At 45.2% G+C, this 27,751-nt stretch overlaps 1 protein-coding gene across 7 annotated transcripts; it reads left to right on the top strand.

The window, feature by feature from the left end:
* Nucleotides 1-361: 361 nt before the first annotated feature.
* atp2b3b (ATPase plasma membrane Ca2+ transporting 3b) lies at nucleotides 362-27,751 on the top strand. Of its 7 annotated transcripts, XM_037268133.1 has the most exons (29): nucleotides 363-543; nucleotides 680-1,001; nucleotides 5,329-6,143; nucleotides 10,429-10,626; nucleotides 10,801-11,058; nucleotides 11,174-11,299; nucleotides 11,378-11,503; nucleotides 12,462-12,518; nucleotides 12,760-12,801; nucleotides 12,884-13,048; nucleotides 13,166-13,237; nucleotides 13,318-13,460; nucleotides 13,577-13,709; nucleotides 13,919-14,028; nucleotides 14,103-14,237; nucleotides 14,740-14,846; nucleotides 14,929-15,004; nucleotides 15,674-15,832; nucleotides 15,912-16,091; nucleotides 16,322-16,409; nucleotides 16,507-16,613; nucleotides 17,249-17,440; nucleotides 17,801-18,014; nucleotides 18,770-18,981; nucleotides 20,131-20,238; nucleotides 20,368-20,550; nucleotides 21,463-21,622; nucleotides 21,834-21,890; nucleotides 26,588-26,715. In XM_037268133.1, exons 3-29 carry the CDS (start codon nucleotides 5,882-5,884, stop codon nucleotides 26,611-26,613), a joined length of 3,696 nt encoding a protein of 1,231 aa, XP_037124028.1. In that variant the 5' UTR covers nucleotides 363-543; nucleotides 680-1,001; nucleotides 5,329-5,881; the 3' UTR covers nucleotides 26,614-26,715. The 7 variants fall into 7 exon arrangements, with proteins under 7 accessions (XP_037124012.1, XP_037124004.1, XP_037124028.1 ...); XM_037268142.1 differs by lacking the exon at nucleotides 12,462-12,518 and having other exon boundaries at nucleotides 364-543; XM_037268151.1 differs by lacking the exon at nucleotides 21,834-21,890 and having other exon boundaries at nucleotides 364-543.

The raw sequence follows: 27,751 nt of genomic DNA, 5'->3' as shown, positions 1-27,751 counted from the left end.
GCTGCTTATTGTCAGTATACATGTCAACCTAACAATCTAATCTCAATCATGATAAATGCTTTCAATTCTATTGTTTGTATTGAATCTCTTTTCTTTTCAGAATGGGATTCAAAAACTGTTGTTTTATGTGAATACACTTAGTCATGGATAATGATTTGAGGAGCTAGCGCTTTGTTGTGGGTGTGGATTTTTGATATCATTTGAAATGGATTTAAATTGAGATGGCTGTATAACCGGCAATACCCTTCACTGTGCTGCGGTGTGTCCGCTATCGTCACCACGCAGGTGAGTGTATGCGGAGGGAGGGGGTGACGTAGGCACCCCTCTTCCCCCTCCCCCTCCTCCTCCTCCTCTTCCTCCTCCTCTGCCTGTGGATGCTGCGAGCAGGCTCCGGTGCGCGCGCGGGCTCCTCCTCCAGAGATGTCGCAGGAGCATCTCCTGTCAGCGCGCCCTTTCTTTACTTCTTTTCTTTTCTTTACTTCACCGCATTGGGCCCCGTCGTTTTAATCGCTACCACCAGCAACAACAGCAGCATCACCAGCGGTAAGCACCGGCAAATACTGCACCCCGTCCCTCCCCACCCCCTCCGCAATAGAGGTAAACCCGGTGAATCTCTCTTTCTCTCTCTCTCTCTCCCTCCCTCCCTCTCTCTCCCTCTCTTTCTCTCTCCCTCCGTCAGCTGCAGAACTCGACCGACTCACGGTCAGGTGACAGCGCGGAGTGGAATATTCATCAGCACCGTGCTTGTCTCATCCCCGCTCCTCCATCGGACTGTAGGGCTGCAGCAGCCCACTCGCGGTCCTCCTCCTCTTCCACCACCACCACCACCGCCACCTCCGCCACTACAACCCATCTTCCTCCCGCCCTCCTGTGCATCCTCTCTCATCCGGGCCGGGACATTCTCCGCTCCACGCTCACGCAAGATTAACTGGGGATTGTGGCTCTGCGCCCGTTCGCCCGCCCGCCCACTGATGCTGATGTCCTTGAGCTCGGCCTGCACGGTGAGTGGCGAGTCCGTGCGCGTTGGCGTGCGTGCGTGCATGGGTGCGTGACTCCTATTTACCCCACGCGTGTCTCTTGCTGTGATGGTGGAAGAGCACGCGTGGGTTTTCCGCCCTCTAAAAGACATTTTTAAACGGCGTTCCGGCCTGGTGTGTCATCGCGGGCCTTGCGGAGCTACTATAATAGCCATACAGTCGGGGATACCGTAATACCCCGGTAAACAGCGCTGTAACATTATGCGAGTGTGCGCGCGGTTGCCGAGCTGCACGCCGTTGCATGTCCATCCGTCCACGGAGGGTGGGTGAAGGGCTGCAATCCAGCATTGTCGCCGAGCGCGAGCACTCTATATTTGCACGGGCCTCTGCGCTGCACAGTGAGCACCGGCAGTCCTCTCCCGTCCTTCCTTCCTTCACATCGTTTTTTTCCCGCGGCGCGTCGCACCTGCAGCGGGTTGTCGGCCAGAGCCACCGTGTAGTGTGGTAACCTTGCCGTGAGGTGGGCACAGGTTAGTGGCGCACCTTGAACCCATGTCGTTGAATTTGAAGGAGGCGAGTGGGCACAGTATACGCTTGATATTGTTGCCGTGATGAAGGGCAGCAACAGAATGATGATGAGGAGCCGGATGATGCTCAGGCACGTCTGAAGGTGACCAGCAAAGGTCATTTTGTGTTTGAATTGGACCCGTGCTGCTCACAAGAGAACAGTGAACCAGAGCATGAGCAAGTACGTGTGTTTGTGTGTGCGGCTATGAGTGGAGGTGAACAGGGGCTCACGTGGGAGGGACATGGGATACCGTCTGTCTGTCTGTCTAATCTACAAATTTTATGACTGCATGTATTTTGGTCCCAATCAAAGCCACCATTCTCACCATCAAGTTGCTTCAAAGTGCGACTCGTCTCCGTAATGCTGCCACTGTGTCGAAGCCTGATTGGGCAACTGGTTCAACCAAAGTATGTGTGACCCCTTATGTACGCATATCATACAGTATCACAAGGTACACAGATAGCTTTCAGTTCATTTGATTATCTATGAAGCTAAGAATGACAGCTAAGAGTATCAAGAAACAAAGCAAGTACCCATATTAGTTTTTTCATGAATGCTCAAATGTGTGTGTGTGTGCGTGTGTGTGCATGTGCGTGCGCATGTGCGTGCGCGTAGCCTGGATTAACCCGTCTGGCGCATACACACTGTCACAGAGCATACGTGGGCCTACTGGCCTGGAATTAAATCCCAGGAGGACAATTCCTCTCTCTCAGCGGTCAACTATGTTAGGGCTGCATAGGGATGAATGATTTTGAAAAATAATCTGATTGCATTTTTTTGTCAATATTGCACTACGTCATTCTTTTTTTCAAGGTCCTATGTATTTTTTTTAACAAACACAAGTCTTATACTATATTAGTCTGCATTGGAATAAATAATATCAGATTTGCACTTTTGCTGAGGAAATGGGTGGTAGTAAACTGTCGTGCTCGTGCATCGGATTTAGGTCGTTGTATTGCATTAGTTCATGACTGGATGGCAAGCAAATTCTCTACACTCTCCCTTTAATTTAATAAACACTGACAACTGCACAAGATTTTACCAAACAAAAACGACATAATAAATTGGATCACAACAAATGAATGCATGCAAAAAAACTCAGCAAATTTATCACTTTAACTTTTCATGATTCATGAAACATGTGGACTGCACTTCTTAGACTTATGAATAGAATATCATCAAAAAAATGAAATAAACATATACAGTATATATAAAATAAATACAGCCAGTGAACCCCCCCCCCCCCCCCCCCCCCAAGCTCCGCCAGTGATGACACACCTCACTACGATCCGGTATAACAAGAACAAATTAGTGCCAAACAAAACTACAAAAGTAAAAAAATATTCCTATGTTGAATATCCTGAAATCCTGAAATATTTCAACGAGTGCCCTCAAAATAAAACCCCGTGACAGGAAGTGACGTGGAGAAGAACTGCATGACCTTTTGTGTGCCTGTTTTCATGTTCAAACACATCTCAGCCACATCTCTCTCTCTCTCTCTCTCTCTCTCTCTCTCTCTCTCTCTCTCTCTCTCTCTCTCTCTCTCTCTCTCTCTCTCTTTTTGCCTGTCACGCTCTCTTATTTAGAAAGGGCTGCGCTCAAAGACACATATGTGTAATGAGAGTGATGTCTCCGGGCATGAGTGTGTATATCTGTGATGCATACAGTTGCATAAGTGACATGGGCTGTGCGTGCCTTGCTTATTTGACAATGAAGACCGAACAATGATATTGTGCATGTTTTCCGACTCCTCGGTGCACATCTGCTGCACATGTGCAATTGCACACGTCACAGCTCTGAATGAGCCCAGCAGAAAAATGCCGTTGAGGATAGCTGCGGCAGGAGCCCCGTTCTTGCGTGAGCTTTATAAAATCAGACAGAATCAGTGAGTAAGAGACCAGGCTGGGAAGAAAGCGTGTGACAGGCTGAGTAAATAAATGATTGCAATGGCAGGAAGCGGATAGCTGGGGAGACAGTCGCAGGAGGAGAAAGGAGGAATTCAAATGACGAAATGAGTAAGCCATCTAGCGCACGGATTTGCACGCGCACATGTGCATTTGGAGGAGAAGGTCCCGTAAGAGAGGAAACTTGAAGGAAGGCAGCAGGGTGACTCAGTCATAAGCTAACACTCTCCGTCAGTATGGCGGCATGGTAGGGCAGGGAAAGAACAGGAGGGCGGGGGGGATGCATGACAGAGCCCAGTGAAGATGAGGAGTGGAAAGGAGGGAGGAGACAAAGAATTCATTATGAGCTTTCTTGCTTCTCCTGATGTAAAATAGCCTCATCAGAATAGGCTGTGTGTGACATGTGTGATGCTGACAGAATTCGGCACAGTACACAGCCTCACTAATTGCCCATGTGGGATGAAGCAGGCTTCGTGATAGTGGGAGCAACACGAGCTCCCGGCCTGCATGAAAACACTGTTTATGTCAGATTTATTTTAATTAAATCATCTCCCGAGATGGTCTGAAACATGAACACGAATTCCGCAATTAGGAAATTATGCGTTCGACGAAAGCAGCTTGCATCACTGCCGTTCTTCTTTTGGACACACCCTGAGGTACAGGTGCTCCTTTAAGCAGCATTATCGGGACTATTACTCTGAAATCAAGCTGAATTTGCAAACTCCACACAAAGATGTTCCAATGGAGGTTCAAACCTGAATCTTCTGATTGTGAGGCAGATGCGCTATCCATGAGTTCACAGTTAATGAATAATAAAACACAGAAGGTCACCTGCTTTAAAATCATATTAGCTTAATTAAATTGTTACGTATCAAAAGTACGAATAGTATCGGTTACTTGTTATCGGTATCGGTGAGTACACAGGACTTACATACTCGGTCCGGTATCTGTCTGAAAATAAGTGACATCCAAGAGTCCTAATTTTATGTATTTGCCAGTTTTTTTTCGAATAATTGAGTGAAAGTGGGGTCTGATTGCTCATGTGGGATGGACATATTGTGTAAGACGTCCACAGTTTCAAGTACATATTTCATTTGCAAATTTAAATGTGTCTAATCGGTGCTCCATGGAGCAACAGTTGATTGTGAAGCTTCACTGCTTTGCTTCACTCTTGAGTGCTCTGCTCAGAGTTGTTATGAGGTGCAGCAGCGAGCTCTTAAACCAAATGTATGCTGGCTCAGCACTAAGAGCCACCAGGCAATAGTTATGTCTTCCAACCCATCATATGTATTATGTTTTCATTTTCTTAGTATTTTAATGATTATTAGAGATGGGCAAGTACCGATACCAGGTATCGATATTGGAACAACACTGGCCCCTTTTTCAAGGCATGAACGATGCCCATACCAGCCACCGATGCTTAAGGGGGGGGGGGAAGTCTGACGTGGAGTAAGTCCTCCTTGCCAGTAGGTGGTACTATACTGCGACCGTTTAACACATTTGTGAACCATCATTTGCGTCAGAAAGACAGAAGTTTATTTGTTCACAATTATTCATTGTGTTCATTAAAATTGTATCAAAATGATTTATGGTATTGGTACTTGGTATCGGTGAGTACTGGAGTAAATATTCTTACTGGTATTGGTCTGAAATAAAAAAAAAAGGTATTAAACAGACCTAAAGATGATATAATATTCTTGTTCTCTAGCAATATAATTCAAAAGGTAAAGACAGTAAAGTACCTTTAAGGTACCAAATGCAGTCCACTTAAGTAGTACGTGAAAGAAAATGAGGTGTCTTGTGACATATATGCTTAAAATGTTTCCAGAACTATAATTGCGAGCACTCATGGCCATGTTTGATTCTTCTCGTTTCGTAGGTCTCTGTGGAGCGGCAGTAGCGTCTACCTACCTCACATCTGCACCCACTTCCTCTCTTTGATTTATCATCTTACTTTGGCTCTTGGCCGCGCTTTCCACCCGTCAGTCACCCCCTTTGCCCCCACCCGCATATGCGTCAGCCGGCCCGCTCGTCCATGGACTGGCTGTGAACCCGCAAGGAGGGAGACAGGAGAGACAAAAGCGAAGAAAGCTGGATTCTTTCAGATACCGCCGCGCTTCTCAAGTGCTCCTGCACACTGTTCTTCACCCCCCTCACCCTCCTCCTCCAGTGATGGAGAAGTGAAGGAACAGCGGAAGGCCAGGCTGAGACACTGAGGAGGAAAAACAACGCAATCAGCGCCCCTTTATTCAACAAAAGGCAATTGAAGCGTATGCATTATAGAGTTTTGAATAAGAAATCAAGGAAGGAGCGAGACGGCCTGTTGAACACATGAACAAGCTGTCAGCGATTGCACCAGCGGGTCACTGAGCTGAGGACAGACAAGGAAGGAGGTGGGGAAAGACGAACACAACACAAATCAACCTCGTGTCATGTCAACAACGGCGACAATGGGCGAAATGGCTAACAGCGCAGTGGAGTTTTACCCCAAAGCCACTCGGGGAGGAGGAGGAGGAGGAGGAGGAGGAGGAGGAAGGGAAGATGTGAGCCGTGGAGGCGGAGACTTTGGGGTCACGTTGAAGGAGCTGAGAGAGCTGATGGAGCTGAGAGGGGGCGAGGCCCTGCAGAAGATCCAGGATAGCTATGGAAACACAGACGGGCTCTGCCAGAGACTAAAGTCCAACACTACTGATGGTGAGTAGGCATGGACCAAATATGGTTGTTCATCTAGTCAGGAATGATATGGAGAGCCAAGCTCACAGATGGCATGGTGACATGAATGGATGAATGTTTGAGGACATGCTGGATGGTTTCATGCATGAAGCAGCTCAGCAAGTCCAATGCCTCCAAGATGCTACAAGTCAGGATTTAATGAACATTTACAGCTGCATTATGCAAAGGCCTTGCGTTGTTTTAATGACTTATTTTGTCAACAAATAAAAAATTCTTGATTATAGACCCGCTAAAAGCAGGTCTAAGTGCTGGCGCAGGTGGAATAATTAGATTTTGATAGATTTGATTGAGGTGGGGGCGAACAGATTCGGTGCTACGCGGACGTGCGTGGTGGATGTCAACCTATTTGATTCAAAATATGACAACACCTTGGGACAACCCTTCTGAATTATTGTTGATGTCAATTCATTGAAAGAGGTGTGAAAAGTCAGGTTTGGGTAAATAAATAGAAATAGATCGTCAAATCTTCTCATTACACTGATAGAGTGTAATCCAGACTAGAGAAAGCGGCTTTAACCGAGTTTGGTGCCTAAAGGACATGCCAGGTGCATTGATTGATGAATGGATGAAGGGATTTTAGTAATGGAAAGCTGATCGACCAACTCAATAAATCTGCCATTGTTGGAGGATATTATTGTGGGAAAATGCACTTTCAGGCTTGTGGTTCATCTTTATTTTGATTGTGACTAACTTGTCTGTTGGCGTTCTAAATTGATCTACTATTTTTGACAAAAATGCCAGAATATTGACAGATTATTTGCAGCAGGTTTGAGTTGAGTATTATAGTGTGTTTATATATGTGTGAGTGTGTTCGTGTGTGTGTATGTGTGTTTTGTTGCAGCTCATTTCGAATGCATTTACACACTTTTTCTTATAGGGGTGTGGTAGTTTGAGGTCAGCAACGTCTTTTCGCGGTATGCAGCTCAGTGACCCATTTGTTCGATAGTTGAAATGTTGTTTTATGGCTTACAATAAAACAGAGACAAAGTATGGCTCATTTACTTTGTCTTATGTGCCATGTCGTAAATGTTCATCTCGTAGTTGCTTGTTGCTGTCATACGAAAAGTTCAAAGTATCGGAGACATAATATTGGTGTGTTCTGATAATACCTTTTGCATTTATTGGGTTTTTCCTAAAAATGAGAATATAAATTTCACATTGGCTCATTCTGAACACAACCACATCCCCAGTTACGAAGTAAGAGGGCGTGCAGACTTGTGCAACCATAAGATCTCACTTGATTATTTTTACTTTCACATTTGAAAAGTGTTAATTCATTTTGTTAATATTTTTAGGTCACATTGATGGTTGGAAATGATTTTTCTTGCTCTTATTTTTTAAATCACAAAAACTTTGCATTTAAGCGTGTGTGGACTTTTTATATCTACCATATTATTATACCGCCAATAATGTTTGGTTTTGACTGACAATGGCGGATTTTTTTCTCTATGTGTTTATCCTTTGCTGTGGTTGTAAGTTTGTAATGGAGTCAAAGTGTACTTTCCATGCATCATGTTGAGAGCTGCGTCCAATATTTTGAATCTTGAGTCATGTAGCTAATTGAGGCAAGCAAAATATTAGCAGTATGGTGCAGTACTCCACTGCCATCCACACATGGTCATCATGTTGTGTCTGGGCAGTGTATTTGTCTTATATGTGACTGTGGAGTGTATTCAGAGCTGGTTTGACTTGGTTGTAGTATCCAATTATCAACAGAGACTTAGAGTAACTTACTGTAACTCAATACTTTCTCTCTCGCACACACACGCGCACATTTCAACTGCTGTCCACTTTATACACAGATATGTTTGTTGCCCTCAACACACTTTCTTGTATTTGTTGTCCTCTGATGTGACAAAGCAGCCAAAGCATAAATCCGTCCATCCGTCCATTTTCTTTACTGCATTGGGGTCACGGGTGAGTTGGAGCCGATCCCATCTGACTTTGAGCCAACTGCAGTGCACATTTAGACAAATAAGCATCATAATCTTACACTCGAAGCTTTTGATCAACCTGAAGTTGGGTAAGGTTTCATCAAATAATGCCATGGATAGGTATAAAGTTTCTTAAATTAGTGCTGAACTGCATTTTAGGCCTTTTTTTTTTTTTGCAAGGACGCAGTTTTTGCAGTGCTGCTTCAGTGTCGACTGGTAAGCCGTGGGCAAGGAAAACAAAAACTGCAAAGCCTAAAGTGTCAGACCCTGATGTCATGTCGGTCCGAATGATACCTGAAGTGAACTGACTTGTGGGACATCCTCTACTTCCGGAGGCAATCATATGTCTATTGCTACATGCATCATTGCTGACACAAACTTCGTTTGGCCTCCTCCCACCGAGCGAAGTAGCTATAATCATCTCAAGCGCGGCGATCACAGAGACAAATTGTGAGCTTGTGTTTTCCAGTTATAATGAATCGTCAAATTCAGACCATTCAGACATCACCACCATGGTGAATGTATCCCTGCAAATATACATAATTCAAAACATCATCTGTAATATGATACAAAAGAATACAGCATACACACACACACGCACGCACACACATGCAAAGCCACATACTCTGATATGGACACCCAGCGCTGCAGTATGAGACCATTACATCCACATTCAAGAGAGCACGAGGAGGATGAGGAGCAATTATGGAAAAAACATGGAGAGAAAGAAGTGTGTGTGTGGGTGTGTGTGGGTGTGTGGGTGTGTGCACGTATGTGTGCGTGCGTGCGTGTGTGATGGGGGAGAGAAGAGAGAAAGCTAGAACAGCTTGCCGCATTGTCAAGGACACATCAAGGGGAGATAGAGAGAGGGAGGAAAAAGAAGGGAGGGAGGGATGAGACGTAGAGAGATGGAGAGAAAAGAGGATGGACTACATTGAAGAGAAAAGGGCTATGCGACCATTAGTCAGCATCACCTGTCCCCGCCCCCTCCCTCCCTCACTATGTACGTCGCCTTGGCCTGAACTCTGTTGGGTGTCATATCGTCGCACATTTGTTCAAGGCCACAAGCAACAGTCGCTGCAGCAAGTGCGCGATATCTGCAAACAGCACACGTACACAAAAGAGCGTCAGTGCTCCGAGCCAACCACTGCAGGCGCATTGCTGTTCTCCTTCCTCAACAGCCAGTCAAAAAAAAAATGGATTACACAAACCCAAAGAAAAATCCAAACATTTGCACATTGGAGGAATGACATCACCTGTTGCCAGGCAGAAACCTGTTTGAGACAGGAAGCCCGGGACTTGATATACTGATCACCATGGAAACTGACTCACTTAGATGGGAGCTTGAAAGGGAGAGGAGGGTGAGCAGAACAACTTCAAATTTTGGCGGAAGAAAAACAACCTTGGAGTTGATTTCAACGATTTTTAAATTGAAAAATGTTTTGCTTGGGTTTGGTGATGGTATGGTTCTATAAGTACGAATGTCTTATTTTTATGCCCAGTGCAAGTTTTCTTTCATTTAGTATTTTCATAGACATGCCCAGTTTGAAACAGGTGTTTGCGCCGTTGTGGGAGTGAACACTTGATTCCCAGCCACTCAAAGCGGCGCCTGTCGTTCCATTTTAATTCAGTGCAGGTGAGGTGTCCAGTTTACTTGGCGGATCATAACGGACTCCTCGCTGGAGATCGACTCGCGCAAAGTACGTTTATAAGGAAGAGCAAGGTCTCTACTTGTATATGATGTAAAAAGTGCACTCAGAGACAGTGTGTGTGACAACCAGTCAATAATGCAATCAATGAACAGATTCCTATAACCATTCAGATGCTTCGAGACACACTGAATGAATGAAACACGATGACATCCACCGCACTTGTTTTCCCTGTCTTCCTGTGCCTAGATCAAATTCCCTAAAATCGTGTTACACCACCTGCACCACAACTTTGACTTGGTTTCACTTGGTCAAAAGGTTTGTCTCGTTTCTGACACCAAATTGTCAGGTGCTCTGGGAGCGTAATATAGAAATTGCCGCCGGTCCGCCAGAATGCCTTTCTAGGACCTCTTGCGTTGAGTTTAAAATAAAATATAACTGACGTGGAAGTTGGGCGCCAAAGATTATCAGCTAGGCCTCTGGCAGCACGTTGGGTTCAAAGTGCCCGATTGGGATGGTGCTTCTGGTTTTGTGTGTGTTTCAATTACTACCCATGTCATCAGGATTTGATGATAAAAAAAAAAAAAAACATATGTGATGGAAATGCAAGTGTTTGCCCTCGTCTGCTTATGCCTAACTTGCCTTGCCTTCCCCTTCTGTCAGGTCTCAGCGGGGATCCAGCCGACTTGGAGCGTCGTGGTCAGACCTTTGGCCAAAACTTTATCCCCCCAAAGAAGCCCAAGACTTTCCTTGAGCTGGTGTGGGAGGCCCTGCAAGATGTCACGCTCATCATTTTGGAGATTGCTGCAATCATCTCCCTCGCCCTTTCTTTTTACCAGCCTCCCGGAGAGGATTCAGAGTGTAAGTGACGAGGCATACAAAAGCCATAATGATTCTCTAATGACGGCCGGAATGACATCATCATTAGCATTTCCAGCCATGCATAATCTGAAGGGGATGTGTCGTTTCGGTCAAACGCATCATACCACTCAAATCTCCGCTTTGAGCCGTGTGTGTGTGTTTCCGTCTGTCCAGCGTGCGGCAACGTGGCGGCGGGAGCGGAGGATGAAGGCGAGGGGGAGGCCAATTGGATCGAGGGTGCGGCCATTCTACTGTCTGTGGCGTGTGTCGTCCTGGTGACGGCCTTCAACGACTGGTCCAAAGAGAAGCAATTCCGGGGTCTTCAGAGTCGAATCGAGCAGGAACAAAAGTTCACCGTGGTACGGAAAGGAAATGTCATCCAGATTCCTGTGGCTGACATGGTGGTGGGGGACATGGCCCAGGTCAAATATGGTAAGCGACTCGGCAACCACAGAATACGTACCGTGTCAAGTGAGCATTGTTCATTTCCTGTAATGATGTCATCAAATGAAATCTTTCTTCAAAATAACAAAACGTGTGTTTTCAGGGGACCTGCTGCCAGCCGATGGTATTTTAGTTCAAGGTAATGATCTGAAGATAGACGAGAGCTCCCTAACAGGCGAGTCGGACCATGTACGCAAGTCCGTGGACAAGGACCCCATGTTGCTCTCAGGTTGATTCTCATTGTGACTATCATTGGTACATTTTGGTAATTGGAAGTTACTCAAATCAAATCTCTTTGGACACGTAGGTACACATGTGATGGAAGGCTCAGGCCGCATGCTGGTGACGGCCGTCGGTGTCAACTCGCAAACGGGCATCATCTTCACTCTGCTGGGGGCTGGCGATGTGGAGGAAGATGGGAAAGAAAAAAAAGGTAAATGGTAATGAGCGAAAAAAAAAAAAACGATCACACAGAAGGAATACTTTTACCTGTGTGTGTGCGTGTGTGTGTGACTGACTGATTTGAGATAAGAGTATCCACAGGAAGCACGGCAGTTTAACCTCATGGATAATTCAGCCTACATCCTCTCCACTCCCTCTTTCCCTCTTTGCCCGTTGTCACTCCTCTATGACTCTTACTTGCTCTTACCTACTTGTTTACCACCACTCTTGCCCTCTTTCACTGTCTCCCCCCCTGCATGCTTGCCTCCCCTCTAATCCGAGAGAGAGGCTGCAGATTGAATCAATTATTGAAAGAGGAGCGGAGAGCGGAGGGAGCCAGAGACACTCTGGAAAGAGTGTTGCTTGGTCAAGATGCGAAGCATTAGTCTTGCGCTCAAATTTGTTTGAGCCCGCGGTCCGAGCAGAGCCTTCGCATACTTCCAGAAGCACTTAATGATAATATCGTTACGCCGTAGCGCTGGCCGTGCCCGCGCGAGTGCACGATTCCAGACATTATCTGCATCGTTACATTGAGAAATGATAAGTGGCAACCTGGAATGAAGAGGCCAACGGCAGCGGTTGGTTTCATTTTTTTTTTTTTTTTTTAATTCACAATTATATGCCTTTTAATTCTAGCATAAGTGATCTTGCAGAGTGCACATGTGGCAGCAATCTTTGCAACCTCAACCATTCAAGCAGTCATTTACTGGAGCTAATGTATTATTTAGTCAACGTCATGTCATAAATTGTTGATCCACCCCCTCCCCATGAAATGCGTGCGCTTTTCCTCCAGATTTATCGTCCATGTTTTACACGTGTGTCTTTTGTTTTTCAATGGAATCTCATTTGCAAACAAATCCTCCCCACTTTTTCTTTTGATTTTTGCCAAATTCTCTCACGTGTCCTCCAACCCTTCTCCCCCCCCCTCCTCGCACAATGCCCCCAAACAGAGGACAATACTCAGTTGCTCATCTCCACAGATGCAAGTTACAGCACGGTCACCAATGGTATGTGAGCACACGGTCGTTCGTCCTGCCCTCTTTTTGCTCCCTTTAGCAAGTAAACACAACCCCCAGTACAAAGTGGCGTGACAATGTCAATGATCCGTCAAAGACTGTGTCTTTGTCGCTCTTCCCTTTCCATATTCTTTCCGTGTGGGTTGAAAATGTGTTCATTGTTGCAACTGTTGATGACAGCACATAAATGCAAATCTTTTTTCCTACATTCTTGACCGTCTGCTTTCCGCAGGGAAACAACCCGACGGTGCAGTGGAGAACAACCAGAACAAAGGTGAGAACCTATTTTGTGATTTGGACACATTTTTGTTGCTAAAACCAGGTACTGTATTTTTGGTTTTGTGCGTCTGATCTAGCCAAGAAGCAGGATGGGGGTGTCGCCATGGAGATGCAACCCCTAAAGAGCGCCGAGGGAGGAGAAGTAGAGGACAGAGAGAAGAAGAAGACCAATGTACCCAAAAAGGAGAAGAGCGTCTTGCAGGGCAAGCTTACCAAACTTGCCGTTCAAATTGGAAAAGCAGGTATGGACTACTTTCAAGTGTGTATGCTAAACCCCGAAACTGTACAGCCAGATATGAAAAAGTTACAATGGAGGAAAAACCTTCCACGCTGATTAACAAGGCGTAATTCTGTCATAGGTTTGGTGATGTCCGCAATCACTGTCCTCATTCTGGTGCTCTACTTTGTCATCGACACCTTTGTTGTCGAAGGTCTGCGTGCGTGCATCTTAGCACACAACCATCATGTTGACCTCAACTATGCAAGTTGAACATGACGTTGCATCTTGCAGGTCACACCTGGGTGACGGAGTGCACTCCGGTCTACATCCAATACTTTGTCAAGTTTTTCATTATCGGAGTCACTGTGTTGGTGGTGGCGGTCCCAGAAGGGTTACCTCTCGCTGTCACCATCTCTCTGGCGTACTCTGTCAAGGTAGGTTGCATCCCAAATGGACATGTCTGATGTTTCTCTTGTTTTGGTCCAGTAAATCCATCTACTAGCTCATTATAGCAAGTGATTAATGACCTCACTCTTTACCTATTGTGTAGAAAATGATGAAGGACAACAACCTTGTACGCCACTTGGACGCATGTGAGACGATGGGTAATGCCACAGCTATCTGCTCGGACAAGACAGGCACGCTCACCACCAACCGAATGACTGTGGTGCAGGCTTTTATAGGTATGTCGAGACAAATTGATCTTCTGTCTGGACGCAAGGGGGCGCAATATTGGAATGCAAATCAAATGGCATTTTGTGTGTTGAGATCTCAGCATGAGCAACTTCCCCAAAGCACCAGCTGGCTATTTCTTTCATCAACATCCACGAGATGTATTGCGGTCATCTATCGGCATGCATTTCTTGTTATTAAGATGTTTGTCGTCGCCTAGGTGACGTGCACCACCGCTTGATCCCAGATCCTGGACAGATCAGCCCGCGGACATTGGATCTGTTAGTCCATGCTATTTCAGTCAACAGTGCCTACACCTCCAAGATCTTAGTGAGTCGTATACTGATTGTTTTTCAAAAATAAAAATAAATGTATTTACCTCTCTTCGGATCATCTTTTATCAGCCACCGGATGTGGAGGGAGGTCTGGCGAAGCAGGTGGGCAACAAGACGGAGTGCGGCCTGTTGGGATTTGTATTAGACCTACAACAAGACTATACTCCCGTCAGAGAGCAGATCCCCGAGGAGAGTCTCTACAAAGTAAGGATGAGCATGTCTACCATCTTTACCTGCGAACATAGCGGGAAATGCTACGGTCATTGAATTTCTTGCTCACAATGATTCACAACTGTGAATCAGACCTGGAATGGTGTCAGCTTTGTGACTCAGAATGCACCTTACTGTCACACAAGCGCAAACACATCATTACATGAGATGTTCTGTAGAGGCGTGTGACATGAAACAAAATGACTGAAATACAGTAAATCATCAAAAAAGAACATAATGTGAACTGTGTAGATTGATTGGGTGGGTGTTTTAGAAAAGGGGAAGTAAAAATAAACAACTGATGTGGTTGCATAAGTTTGCACACCCTCGACGTTCACAATGAAGTCCCTCTGATTAAAAATAAATAAAGTTCAGCTGCTCAGGTATGCTAACACTCACACAGTGTGATAATTGAAGAGGTTTTGGTGTTGTTGCTGCTGCCAAATGCTTTGATGACAATATTCTAAATAATTCTTATTTTTCCATTTCCTCTCAGGTGTATACCTTTAACTCAGTGCGTAAATCCATGAGCACGGTGATAAAGCTGCCAGATGGTTCCTTTCGTCTCTACAGCAAGGGAGCTTCTGAGATCATGCTAAAAAAGTGAGTGGAAGCAAAATGAAGAGCTCAGGTTTATATTTGTCAATCTTCTGTGCTACACTTTACGCAATCTTTCTCTCCTCAGATGTTCTTACATCCTCGAAGCCAATGGAGAACCTCGTAGTTTCCGCCCAAGGGACAGAGATGAAATGGTCAAACAGGTAGTTATTTAAAGCAGTGGTGCTCAAACTTAAAAAGTACCAGAATGACCACCATCATGACCAATGATTTCATTCAAGTGTTTCACACACAAGTTTTGTAACTAGATGAATAAATATCTAATGAGAAACACTTCAAATAAACTTAGCCCAACTCACGTCATGTGACTGGTTGTGAAATGTGCCGTCACCCATGAGCATTTCTCACCCCTTGCAGCACAAATTGCTAGATCGGTCAAAAGTCTTCACCAGCGCCAAGCAAGTATTTGCTCCACTCACACATGCGATTATGCAGCAGTGTGAGAAAGTCCTCCCTTGAATGACAGGCGGGCTGACCTGCCTCACGGCGACCTCGGCCGATGCCACGAGAAAATAGCTCTTGTCCTGACACAAGTGTACTCCGGCTCATTTATCCTGCTTGCATTGTGGCAGTTTTATGCCATGCCAGCTCTTCATCATATTGTCTTCTTCAGCTCTTTTGAGCCTGTCGGGGTGGGCTTTCCCTCTCAGCGTTGTCAGAATGAATACCAGCACAAATGCTTCGAATTTCCCCAGACATCAACGTTAAAGACAATCGGAGCTGTTCTTATATTTTGTTTCCAGTATAAGAACATATTTAAGCTGTTTGATTTTCTTCCTGTCTCCATCTCCTATGATGATTTTACTGAACAGGTGATCGAGCCGATGGCATGTGAGGGCCTGAGGACCATCTGCATCGCTTATCGAGACTTGCCCGCCAATCCAGAGCCCGATTGGGAAAATGAAGCAGAAATAGTGACAGAGTTGACCTGTATCACTGTGGTCGGCATCGAGGATCCAGTACGACCCGAGGTAGGAACGTGCTACACCCGACTGCCGCCACCATAAGTAACTAAAACCTTATTGTGTGTGTGAACCAAATTTTTCCAAGGTACCCGAGGCCATCCGGAAGTGTCAGCGTGCGGGCATCACTGTGCGGATGGTGACTGGTGATAACATTAACACGGCCAGGGCCATTGCTGCCAAGTGTGGAATCATCCACCCTGGGGATGACTTTATTTGTCTTGAGGGGAAAGACTTCAACCGACGAATCAGGAACGAGAAGGGAGAGGTGAGTCGGGGTCTCATTCATGTGCAGTTTTCTATCAGTGCTCTTCCAAGCATGTGAAAGACAAAAAGAATGGCAATTTACTACCAGGCAGCATGTGTGGGTCATGATATTTTTTCAACAGCCCTCTAAGATTGACACTCACATCTACAAACTGCCAGAATGGAAATTGGTAATTACCAGTGAAAGTGATCAATATTGTCTGTTGAGTGCCCTTTTCCATGTGCATGCAGATTGAACAAGAGCGAATTGATAAAATCTGGCCCAAGCTGCGCGTGTTGGCTCGGTCTTCACCAACAGATAAACATACCCTCGTCAAAGGTGAGTTGCGGCTTGATCAACACGAACACACGCACACTTTGAAATTCACTCACAGGCATGCAGACGCTTACCTCCGGTCTATCTGTTCTCTCGGTAGGAATTATTGACAGTACCGTTCTAGAACAGAGGCAGGTGGTTGCTGTCACAGGCGATGGAACCAATGACGGACCAGCTTTGAAGAAGGCTGATGTTGGCTTCGCTATGGTGACTCTTATTATTGGTTCATTTTTCGACTAGTTATACTATTTACTAATAAAAAAAAAGTCATTAGTTTCATTTTCGTATGAACATTTCTGTATCTATCTATCTATCTATCTATCTATCTATCTATCTATCTATCTATCTATCTATCTATCTATCTATCTATCTATCTATCTATCTATCTATCTATCTATCTATCTATCCATCTATCCATCTATCCATCTATCCATCTATCCATCTATCTATCTATCTATCTATCTATCTATCTATCTATCTATCTATCATGAACAAAACTGGACAAATATGCTGCTTCATACCTCAAAGCAAATTGGCAAATGATATGTTATTTATTTATTTTTTTCTCATTTAAGTTAGGAAGGGTTAGGGTGCTTGAATGCTTTTGCAGCAACAAAAGCAGTTTTGCCTCAGCTGCCCCATTATAAATAATACATGTTTTAGTAGGAGTGGCGTGCATTTTTTTGGGCCACAGCTTTTACTCATGCCAACTGCTCAGACTTGGAGGGGAACAACACAGCATCGAGGCAGTGACTCTCCAGAATGATTAGAATGCTTGAACGCTCCCATGATTCATGCCGTGACTCTGTGCATGTCCTCCTCATCGTCGCAAACTTTGTCAGGGCATCGCCGGCACAGACGTGGCTAAAGAGGCATCTGACATCATCTTGACTGACGATAACTTCAGCAGCATCGTGAAGGCGGTGATGTGGGGACGAAACGTCTACGACAGCATTTCCAAGTTCCTGCAGTTCCAGCTCACAGTGAACATCGTGGCCGTCATCGTCGCCTTCACTGGAGCTTGCATCACTCAGGTACTCTGAGTCATCCACTTTTATTTGGGCTGCAAATAGAGCTGCTTGCCCTAACCAACATCATGTTAGCAAAATTATCTGCTAATTTATTTAAGAGAAGGCAAACAAGCCGGCCTCTTTCAGGGCTGTCACTAACTAATATTTTCAGAACCGATTATCTTATCAATTAGGGGTGACCAGAAAGTGAGCATGGGTGGCCATGGCGGCCCCTGTCTACCACATAGCTCCGCCCCTGTCCAAGTATTTGTGCTTGCGTCTGTGCACCGCCCGGTCCAAGCCTGTCTGTTTTAAAATTGGCCTAAGAATTTTGTTGACCACACATGGCTTGTGATCAGTCGGCTTCATCTCTCCACTTCGCAGGATTCTCCTCTGAAGGCGGTGCAGATGCTGTGGGTGAACCTCATCATGGACACTTTTGCCTCTTTGGCCCTGGCCACCGAGCCCCCTACAGAGGCCCTGTTGCTACGGAAACCTTATGGTCGCAACAACCCTCTCATTTCCCTCACCATGATGAAAAACATCCTGGGTCATGGAGTTTACCAGCTGGTTATCATCTTCACCCTGCTTTTCATAGGTGGGCACACACAGACAGAAAGTACAAAGAGAGTGTCTTCAATGTAATGTTTACTCTGCATTTATTTGGCCGCCTGTCATGAAGAGAACATCAAGTAAACTTGAATTGCTTTAATGTGGGCTCTTTGAATTTTACTGAGCTCTTGATGTTTTATCGATTTGAGCAGGAATGAGAAATTTCAAAACAGAGTACGTTGGAAGATTCATTGATGCCAGTGATGGTTACACATACGGAATTTTTTAATCAGAGATTGGAGTCAACATTTTCTTGATTCTTTTTTTGAGCTGATTCCAAATCTGCCCTTGTTTTTCTCTGCCAAATGACGCTTTTTTAAAATAATAATAATAATAATACACTGTTGCAATATATTTACTAATACTGTATTAATGAATTAAGTGGTTGGTTAAGCAACTGGTGGACTTTGTTTTCTGAAACATCAGCTATAAATTATTATTTAAGCCATAATGCACAAATTTTCATAGGTCAAACTTAAAACAAACAAAAAAAGAAAATATCTCAAAACCTCGGGTAAGAAAGTAAAGAAATTATTTTTAAATCAGCATGCAAAAAATCTATTTGGTCAACACATATCGTATTGTATAAAGCATTCTCTCCGCCAGTGACTGTGAGTACATTATTAGCAGTGGATTTTTTTCCATTTAGTTTTTTTTGCCTTGAGGTTGCTTTTGTATTCATCCTCGTGAACTCAGCAGGCTACTCATAATCTCTCCTTCTCTTCCCTCACCTGCTTTCAGGCGAGCGCATTTTCAACATCGACAGCGGCCGCAACGCTCCGCTCCACTCACCCCCATCCGAGCACTACACCATCATCTTCAACACTTTTGTCCTAATGCAGCTGTTCAATGAGATCAACGCACGGAAGATCCACGGCGAGAGAAACGTCTTTGACGGCATATTCTCCAACCCCATCTTCTGCTCCATTGTTCTGGGCACCTTTGCGGTACAAGTGAGTTGGAGAACCCTTTTCTTCTGATCATTCCATTTAAGGTTTGTTGGAAATTGATTGTGTGAGACTGGAGCCAAAAACGCGTCCATTTGAAGTTACCATTCCATGAGCATTAAAGGGCTAACTCAGGTTTGTCATAGGCAAGTAAGCAGTTCACATCAAGCTTAATGTAGACTTGTTGCAAAGTGCACCATAATGACAAGTTTGCATATCAATAAATCATGCTGAGAGGCACAGCGAGTCGGGATGCATTATTTAAAAGAGTTTGAGGACTGCTGTCTTATATGTTTTAGCCAAATTCAATAGCGAGGGACAGTGCCACACAGGAATACAATATTGTGAGGACAAGACGAGCAAGCAAAGCGCTTGAGCGCTTCTTGGCTCTCGTGGGGGAAACCAGAACTGAGAGAGGTGGCGGTGATTCCGGGTGTGACAGAGTAGCGGGATTTTGAGTGGAATAAATATCAGTGATGTGGACAGAAGGAGGCTCCAGAGAGGTTGAGTGAAATAACAGGGACGGATGCAGTGCTTCGGAGAGGGTTCTCGTCATCTGATTGAGAGGACGCTTTGCTGTCGACAAGGTTGCGTTCCTCGAACGGGCCTATGGAAGGCCATTTGTTGCTGCATCAATTTGAACAATTTAAGAGAGTTAGAGGACATCCAATTCATGTAGCGAAAGGTCATATCAGAAAAAGATTGACTGTTTGCTACCATCGCAATTTAGCTATTGCTAAATGCTCAGTTTTGGACTGTAAAACATTTTGGGGAAAATTCCATTTTTGCTTTCTGCCGATTGAAGAGACGAGTCGGTTTTGTCACATCAAGCCATTATCACCCCAGCAGTGAAATCCTGTTATTCGCATTGTGCGAGATGATGTCTTGTCACCAAATGACTCATAACCACATCCAAAGAACTGCAGGCCTCACTTGCCACTCAATCATAAGAAAAACACTGGGCAAAAATTCCATCAATTCAAATGTTTATATGTTGAAGATATGTAATTTGAATATGGAAGAGGCCGATTGAGTATTTTATACTGTATACACTTAAAAAATTCTGCATGTTTTTGTTAAACTGAAATTTCAATTTCATGTTTATCATGAAAATATATTTGTCTCTCTCTCTCTCTCTCTCTCTCTCTGCTGCAGATTGTGATTGTGCAGTGGGGAGGGAAGCCATTCAGCTGTGCTCCACTCAACATAGAGCAGTGGCTCTGGTGTCTGTTTGTGGGAGTTGGAGAGCTGCTGTGGGGTCAGGTAAAAACCTCTTCAGCTTGTTGAGGCTAAACATGCCTGCTAAGTGGGAGCTGTTTATGTGGAACATTCCCTTGAGGTGGCGCCATCCCACACTTAGTGTAGTGAAAATGTAACAAATCTGATGTGCAGGTGATCGCCACCGTCCCGTCGGAGCGGCTGCCGTGCCTGAAGGAAGCGGGTCTCGGTCTGGAGCCCGGGGAGGAGGAAGGGGAGGAGCTTGCAGAGGATGAAGAGGAGATTGACTGTGCTGAGAGAGAGCTGCGTCGTGGACAGATCCTCTGGTTCCGAGGCCTCAACCGCATACAGACTCAGGTAAAGTGTGCTTGACCAGACTGGAACCCAAAACACAAGACTTGGTGCCTCTTGATTGTTTTTTCTGTGTACTGTGAGTTTTCCCTCTAATCTCTGCTTCTCTTCAACACAGCCAACATTATGCTCGCCTCTGTCTTTGATTGTGATTCTCTCGCAACATAAAAGTGGTGGTTTGTAAGATGCACTGCAAAATGACAAAGGCATGTGTGTGTCCCTGTATGTGTGTGTGTAACCAAAGTATTCATGCGCCGTACTAAAGTAAAGCTTGTGTGAAATGCAATGCTAATAGTCCAAGTACTAAAAAAAAAAAGCTAAAAAAAAGTAGACTCTGAAATATACTGATGGACAAAAGTAAAAAATATATAGGTTGTCGTAAAAAAAAACATTTGCACACAAAATAGTTTCCCACTTTTAATTAACTTACATAGTGCTTGTAAAAAGGAAAGAAAAAAAGATGTTTAAGAGCTAGCTAGTTTTGCTTTGACTTTTCAAAAATATACCCAACGCGTTGCTAATATTATGAATTGAATTAATAAATGCAAAATTACATAATGATAACAACTGAAGAAGTTTTTTGAATTAGACTTTTGATGGCCAGAAACTGGTAGTTTGTAAGCTTTGTTAAATAAATAAATAAATAAATAAATACCTATATATATACATACATACATACACAAACAAAAATAAATAAAAGAAATAGAAATCCTTGAAAATAAGACCTTGAAAACTCGTTTCATATTAAACTCCCAATGCAAACACTGCTCAAGTGTGTGTTTATGTGGAAGAATGGGTAACACACGCACACACACGCACGCACGCACACACGCGCACACTCATTAAGAGGGTTCCGCACTCCGGCTGGCCCCCCCTCCCGCCTTCACTGAGTGCCACTGTTTTATCTCTGTCCTGCAGATGGAGGTAGTGAGCACGTTCAAGCGAAGCGGCTCGTTTCAGGGAGCAGTGAGAAGGCGCTCCTCCGTGCTCAGTCAGCTCCACGACGTAAACACTATATCTACCCCCTCTCACGTAGCTCTCTCCACCGCGACAGCCAATACCAGCCCAGCCCCAGGGAGTGAGTCCGCCGAAAGCATGTGCACACAGTTCTCATACACGTACACACACAAAACCACACTCACACACATGCACGGCACGTGGACTTGCAGTATTTTACTGTCTATGGTTGTGCCCCCCCCCCCCCCCGTCCCCCCACTCCAGCTCGCCTGCTGCTCATGCGTGTACAACATATCCTCTATTCTTTTTATCTTATTCTCCCTTTCAAACAGCACCCGGTCCTGACCAGCTGTGCAATTCTGGTCTGATCTGGTCTGGTCCAAATCCAGGTCTGGCCCCTGTCCAGAGTGTGTTTGGTTTTATTGTTGAGTGTTGAGTGTGGTGCAGGGGTTGCTCGCCTTTCACTCTCTGTGTTCAGAGGCAAAAACCCTGAGCCCTTAGCTACTATGATGTCCTCAAGTGACAAGATGGCCGCCCCCTGGATCAATTCATACTCCTCAAACACAATATTGATCAAAATGCAGAACACGTATTTTTGACTTGACTTCCCCTTTAAGTATAAATGAAGATGATACTCTCCAAAAGGAAATGAAAGCAAACAATCTCATTGATTTTGGCATCGATTAAGGGTCAAAGTTCAGAGAGTAAAGGACAGCTCCTGCTGCACCATGTCTTACGATCTTTGCTGTGTGTCAATGAGGTCAAGCCTGGTTGCTGTGTTGAACGCCCGCTCTCAGCGTAAAGGAGTCAAACAAAATAAGCGTGTCGGAGTTGTGGGAGTGATTTTTTTGGCATGCTACAATTTGAGTTTTGGCCAAAAGCTGTAAACCTTCGAGTATAAAAGCCCCAAAAATCGCTGCTGATGCCTAACTTGCCATTCTAAGTTTTGTTGAGTTTCCCTTTTAGCTTGTTTTTTTCCTCTCCTTCGTCTCCTCTCGCTTTTGTTCAGCGTGTTGTGGATTGATTATTTCCGTAAGACGACTTTCAGCTTCAACATCTCCCGTTTGCCTCTCGTCCTGAGCTCTCCAAAAAGTTGTGGTTTCTCTTCCTGTCTGTCCCATTTGTTTGTTAACTTTCTCTCTTTCTCCAATGCCGCTCTTGACTTTCTCTTTTCTGTATGTTCTTTTTGTTTTGGATATTACAGGTTTCCAGTTTGCCCAAAGTACACATAAAGACTGTGAAATGTACTCTGTTTGTCTAAAAGTGGAGTTGTTATCTTGTAGATGTATTTGGATTGTGCCAGATCTAAATACAGGCTCTTGTGTAGTATAAAAGATAAGATTTCTTTAGATTTCCTCATCCTTTTTTTCCCTGTTCCTCCTTCTTTTGTCATTTCCCTCATCGGTGATTTCCAGCCTTTTTGTCATTGTCCCCATCTCCCGTGAAGAGTAGCACCACCACCCACCCACTTCATGTTTCCTCTTGATTTCTCTGTATGTCAGTTCGGCGAGCGTCTGTGTGTGTGCTTGCTGGTGTTGCCAGAGCTGCTGTGTGCGTCTGTGTGTGTGTGTTTCTCACTGTGTGTAAGAAGGTCATTGTGTGTATGGCGATGTGTGCGCCGCTGCTTTTGACGTGTCCGTGTGCGTGCATGCTTGTGCTGTCTCCTCATCAGTCTTCTCAGTTGCTTCTCCTTTCCAACCTTGCTCCTTCCCTCATGCCCTTTTACCTTCCCGCCATCCCACGCTGCCTTCTTCTTCATCTTGCGCTATCACCCCGAGTGAGCTAGGGATATAGACAGCTGCCTTATGACACTTTGTATACAAAGTTGTTGTTAGTGTTGTTCCGCCACTGAATCAAAACAGGAGCTAGCCTAGCATAAAGCTAGCCTAGCATAAAGCTAGCAGCGCCCGCAGGCTGTAACACAGACTCAGCCGCTAGCTAGCATTGTTTTTAGCTTTGTGACCACGTTCATCAAGAAACAAACACTTGATCAATATGTTTCCTGAAGGAAACGCTGCGCCTTTTAGTGCCGCTTGTGTTCTGCGTCACGCTCCACTTGGGTTCTCGCCATAGCAACCCCAGCCCTCAGACTTAATATTGCAGATGCAAGATGTGTGTCTTTTGCGCTTTCATCTGCCTGAGCTGTGCTGGACCTTTGTGATCCCTGTGGATCCAGTTTGTTTTCATTTGATATTGGCCTAGTTTTGTGTACAGATGAAAAAAGATTACTGTGAGATCACCTCTCTCATTCTTTCTCGTGTGGTTGCATATTTTATGAGGAGTCGTTAGCATTCACCCCCTGCGTCAAAGATAAAAACAGAATGGTTGCTCAGTGAAAAAGGTTCTTATCAAAAAGGCGGTACCGCTCAGTATTTTTTGGAAAGGATGTAGCAGCCATCTACCTCACAGCTTCCCTCTGTTTTTATGTTGCAGTTTCTTCTCATCAGCATTTTTTTTTTCACACAGCAGCCTCAACCTTCCAGTGCCTCTTCTATCCTTGTACTTTTAATCATCATCGTTTTTCCATCAAGCTATGCTGAGAGGGCCAGTCAGGGAGGGATGAAGGAAGAGAGGGAGGGATGGAGAGAAACTGAGAAAAGCAGTAACACAGCAGCGCCCTGACCTCCAGGTTTCTCTGGTCACACTGTGGGCGACATATACTCGAAAGTTTACTCCACCTACGGGGACGAAAAATGAAAACAAACCAAGTGCCGACGACAAAAGTGGGAAAATAACGTTGCGAAACCTTCTCAGTCTGCATGAAGTGTTTTTCTGCTGTCTGACAGGCTCTTTGGAAAAACAGATAAGCACTGAACCTACTGCTTGACCGTCTGTCCGTCTGTCTTTCTGTCTGTCTGTCTGTCCGTCAGTTTGTCTGTCTGCCAGTCTGTCACCTATGCCAGAGTCATGTGTAGAGACTTCTCAGAGTTTGGCCAACTGCAGCATGGACGCCCATTGAGCTGCCCGATTGTGCACCTTCCAAAAGTTTTAGTCGCTTGTTGCAGTTGATAGTTTTGGCCAAACTGTCTCTATGTAAGTCTCTGTCTGCCCGTTTGCCTGTCTGTAGACTTGCATTCACTTTTTGCCGTTTCTTTCAACTCATTCTGCTTTTCCTCACTTTGGGCTTGAGGGAAGGGTGCATGGAACGATCGCCATGGCAACGGAATGCCTCTCTCCATGCACGCCTAAACCACACGCAGCATAATACACTCGTGGAGCTCATTGTGGCGCGTGTTAGCGAGAGCGCGAGACTGTGAGTGACAGTGATCCGATTCAGCATGACCCGGCTGCCTGTGGACGCCTGACACGGCTGACTTGGAACCAATCATCTCCTGTTTTCAAGAATCTAACCAATCACATGCTCTTATAACCTGCTGCGATGTCTGCTTTATTATTATGATTTTTTTTGCAACTTGTGAATTTTATTTTTTATGTCCAGCAGTAACCTTTCTCATCAGCATCATTCTGATTCCACTCTGCTCGCTACTCGTTTCTTGCATGACTGCAGGATATTTGCGTGTGTAGAGCCTTGCAAAAAAACTGACTCAGAACTCACAGTGCACAACATTCCAATGCATGCTGATGTCCAGAGCGCGAAGCTCGCTACATGGAGAGAAAAAAAATCGGACTGTTCTATGACAAGGGCTGCTGCATGCGTGTGCGTGGCCATTTGGTGATTTCTTGATTCAACTAACTCGCTCTTACTGCTTCTTCTCCATCTGTGCCTGGCATTCAGCCTCACCCGTGTGCATGCATGCTATCCAGTGTGCTGCAGTGCGAGTGTATTTCAAACACACACACAGACACACACACACACACACACATACACGCACGGCAGGTGTGTATTACGTGAGATGTTTGCTGCTTCTGTGGTCTTTGTGGATGCTGCAAGGTCTGTCTGGTGTGTCAGAACTGACATAAGTGTTTGTCAATAGCAAACTCATATCAAAACACCTTTCTTTTTTTTTTTTAAAAAAACATCTTTTGGCAACACTCAAGATCAGGTGGACCTATGAATTCATTTTTAATCAAAGCAGATGCATGGTCATTAATACATTTTTCTGCAGGAGAAGAAGTGGACGGATGACCATGAATCCGATGGTGGCATGTAATAATCCACAGAGGTTGAATCAACCCGACTTTCTTGTTTTTGTCTGTCTGGGCTTTTCAACAAATGACTTTTTTGCTTTGTGTCTGGTGGAGTGACCCCAAATGTGATTTTGAGGAGAGAGTCGCTCTTAGAAAGTCTTCATATAGTACATAACTCACAGTCATAGGTGCATTGTAATCCTTTCTCAAATTAGAAACCATTTTCATCAAGATTCGGAGCAGTGCACTCGTGGTCTTCACGTCTGCCTCGTAGGTCAAAGGTTTAAGGTTTAGATCTCAGCTCCAGCCTTCCTGTGTCATGTGGGATAGATCACCAATGAGCCCTAATGATGTTAGGCACGGGGGATGGATGGACGGATGGACGGACGGACGGACGGACGGACGGGTGGGTGGACGGACGGACTTAGTAAGACTCATTCGTCAGACTGTGTCTTTATCCAAGGTGATACACATGAAGAGCTCTCCACCAGACAAAACAGAGGAGGATGGTTTTTTTTTTTTTAAATGTTGAACAAAAAAGAAGTCCAGTTGCCTTTTGATTCAACCTCTATGGATTCTAATAATTGGGATAATCAAACATGGCAGCCATCAGTTTACGACTTTGTGATAGTTTCCTTCTCTCGGCTATGAGTCACTAAATTTCTTTTTAACTAGTGTTTTGCTAAAGCCGCTAGCTATTCCTTTAAAAACTCAAATGTTTTCTGCTGTACTGTTCCAGTAAGTTTGGAGGGGAGTGTAGCTTAACCAACAATTTAGAAATAATATATAATAACTTGCAGTCATTAAATGTTTACTGTAAAGCCACCTGGCCTTGAGTGCCTGTCCATTTGTGTCTGTCTTTCGGTCTGTCTGTCTTCTGGCGGAGACCGGTCGGTCTTTGCGGGTTTCCCTTGATTTTTTTCCATTTAAGCGTCTGACTTGTTCTTCTTTTGTTCTTGTGGATTTCTCCCACACCTGCCCCCCTTCTTTTTGGCAGATGCGAGTGGTGAAAGCATTCCGTAGTTCGCTGTACGAGGGCCGGGAGAAACCAGAATCCCGCAACTCCATCCACAACTTCATGGCCCACCCAGAGTTCCTCATCAATGACCTCATCCACAACATCCCACTGATTGATGACACTGATGTGGACGACGAATCCGAACTCAGCAGATATCAGCACGTGCACCCGGCCCTTCGCAAGCCGCCGCCCCCTCCCACCCAGCCCCAGCCCACGGCCCGCACCCGTCCCACCCGTCCATACCGCCAGTATAGCCTCCCAGTGACCCAGTGCAACCGAAATAATAACAACAGCGGCGGCAGCAGCAGCAGCGGCACTTCATCGATCGCCCACGCCAACAATCACAGCATCAACACCATCACCCCTAGCAACCAAACCATTCATCATCATCACCACCATCAACACTGCAACGACCATCATAGCAGGGACCGGCTGGGGAACCCCCCAACCCCTTACCTCGCCCACCTCTACTGTGTGGAGACCACCTTATAACTTGCGTGGGTCGGGGAGAAGGGGAACTGAGGTCAAAACGGGAGCAGAGGAGAGAGCTTGAGGAGGCACACATGACATTTCCATCCGGTCTCTCCTGTGACACAGGAGGGAGGAGGACAACGGCTGCCGACTCCATGTGAACATTGACGCTATCAAACGACCACTCCCTCCCCCTCATCCGCTCGCCGCTCACTCCGGCTTGACCTCCACTCACTCTTCAGCCTGCCCTCCATCCGTTGACAGTGGCTTTGGAGGCAGAGGGGCGTCCTTCAAAGCGTCAGCAGACCCGGATCATGCGGCAGCGAGGGGGGCCAATCCCTTCATTCCCGCTGGTGTTAATCGAGTGCGGTTGCCATGACCCCACCTACTCGCCTGCCATGACACTACAGCCACCGTGCTCAACAATTTGTCATCGAAAACGTCGAACAACTCATTTTGCTCGTGATGTAATTGTTGAAGCTTTAACTTCCTCATCCATGCTCATCTTGGAGTCATTCATTTTCAAACATAATATGGTGCTCATTCTTTTCCACGTTGCTTCAGTTCTTCTCTTGGTCCCCACAGCATGATATTTTTCATTGTCCTTCCGATCACATCTCTCGCTCTCTTTCAATGTGTGTTGTCTTGTCTCTTCTGGGGAACAAAAAAAAA

This window comes from Syngnathus acus, chromosome 2 (genome assembly GCF_901709675.1).
Source record: "Syngnathus acus chromosome 2, fSynAcu1.2, whole genome shotgun sequence".
Lineage (NCBI taxonomy): Eukaryota > Metazoa > Chordata > Actinopteri > Syngnathiformes > Syngnathidae > Syngnathus > Syngnathus acus.
This window is presented reverse-complemented; position numbering and strand designations above follow the sequence as displayed.

Excerpts from the sequence above, each read along its gene's own strand:
- atp2b3b (XM_037268159.1), top strand. The coding sequence starts at position 5,882 with ATGTCAACAACGGCGACAATGGGCGAAATGGCTAACAGCGCAGTGGAG. Across the intron at positions 14,238-14,739 it reads CCGAGGAGAGTCTCTACAAA|GTGTATACCTTTAACTCAGT; the intron begins GTAAGGATGAGC and ends ATTTCCTCTCAG. Across the intron at positions 16,092-16,321 it reads TCAGGAACGAGAAGGGAGAG|ATTGAACAAGAGCGAATTGA; the intron begins GTGAGTCGGGGT and ends ATGTGCATGCAG.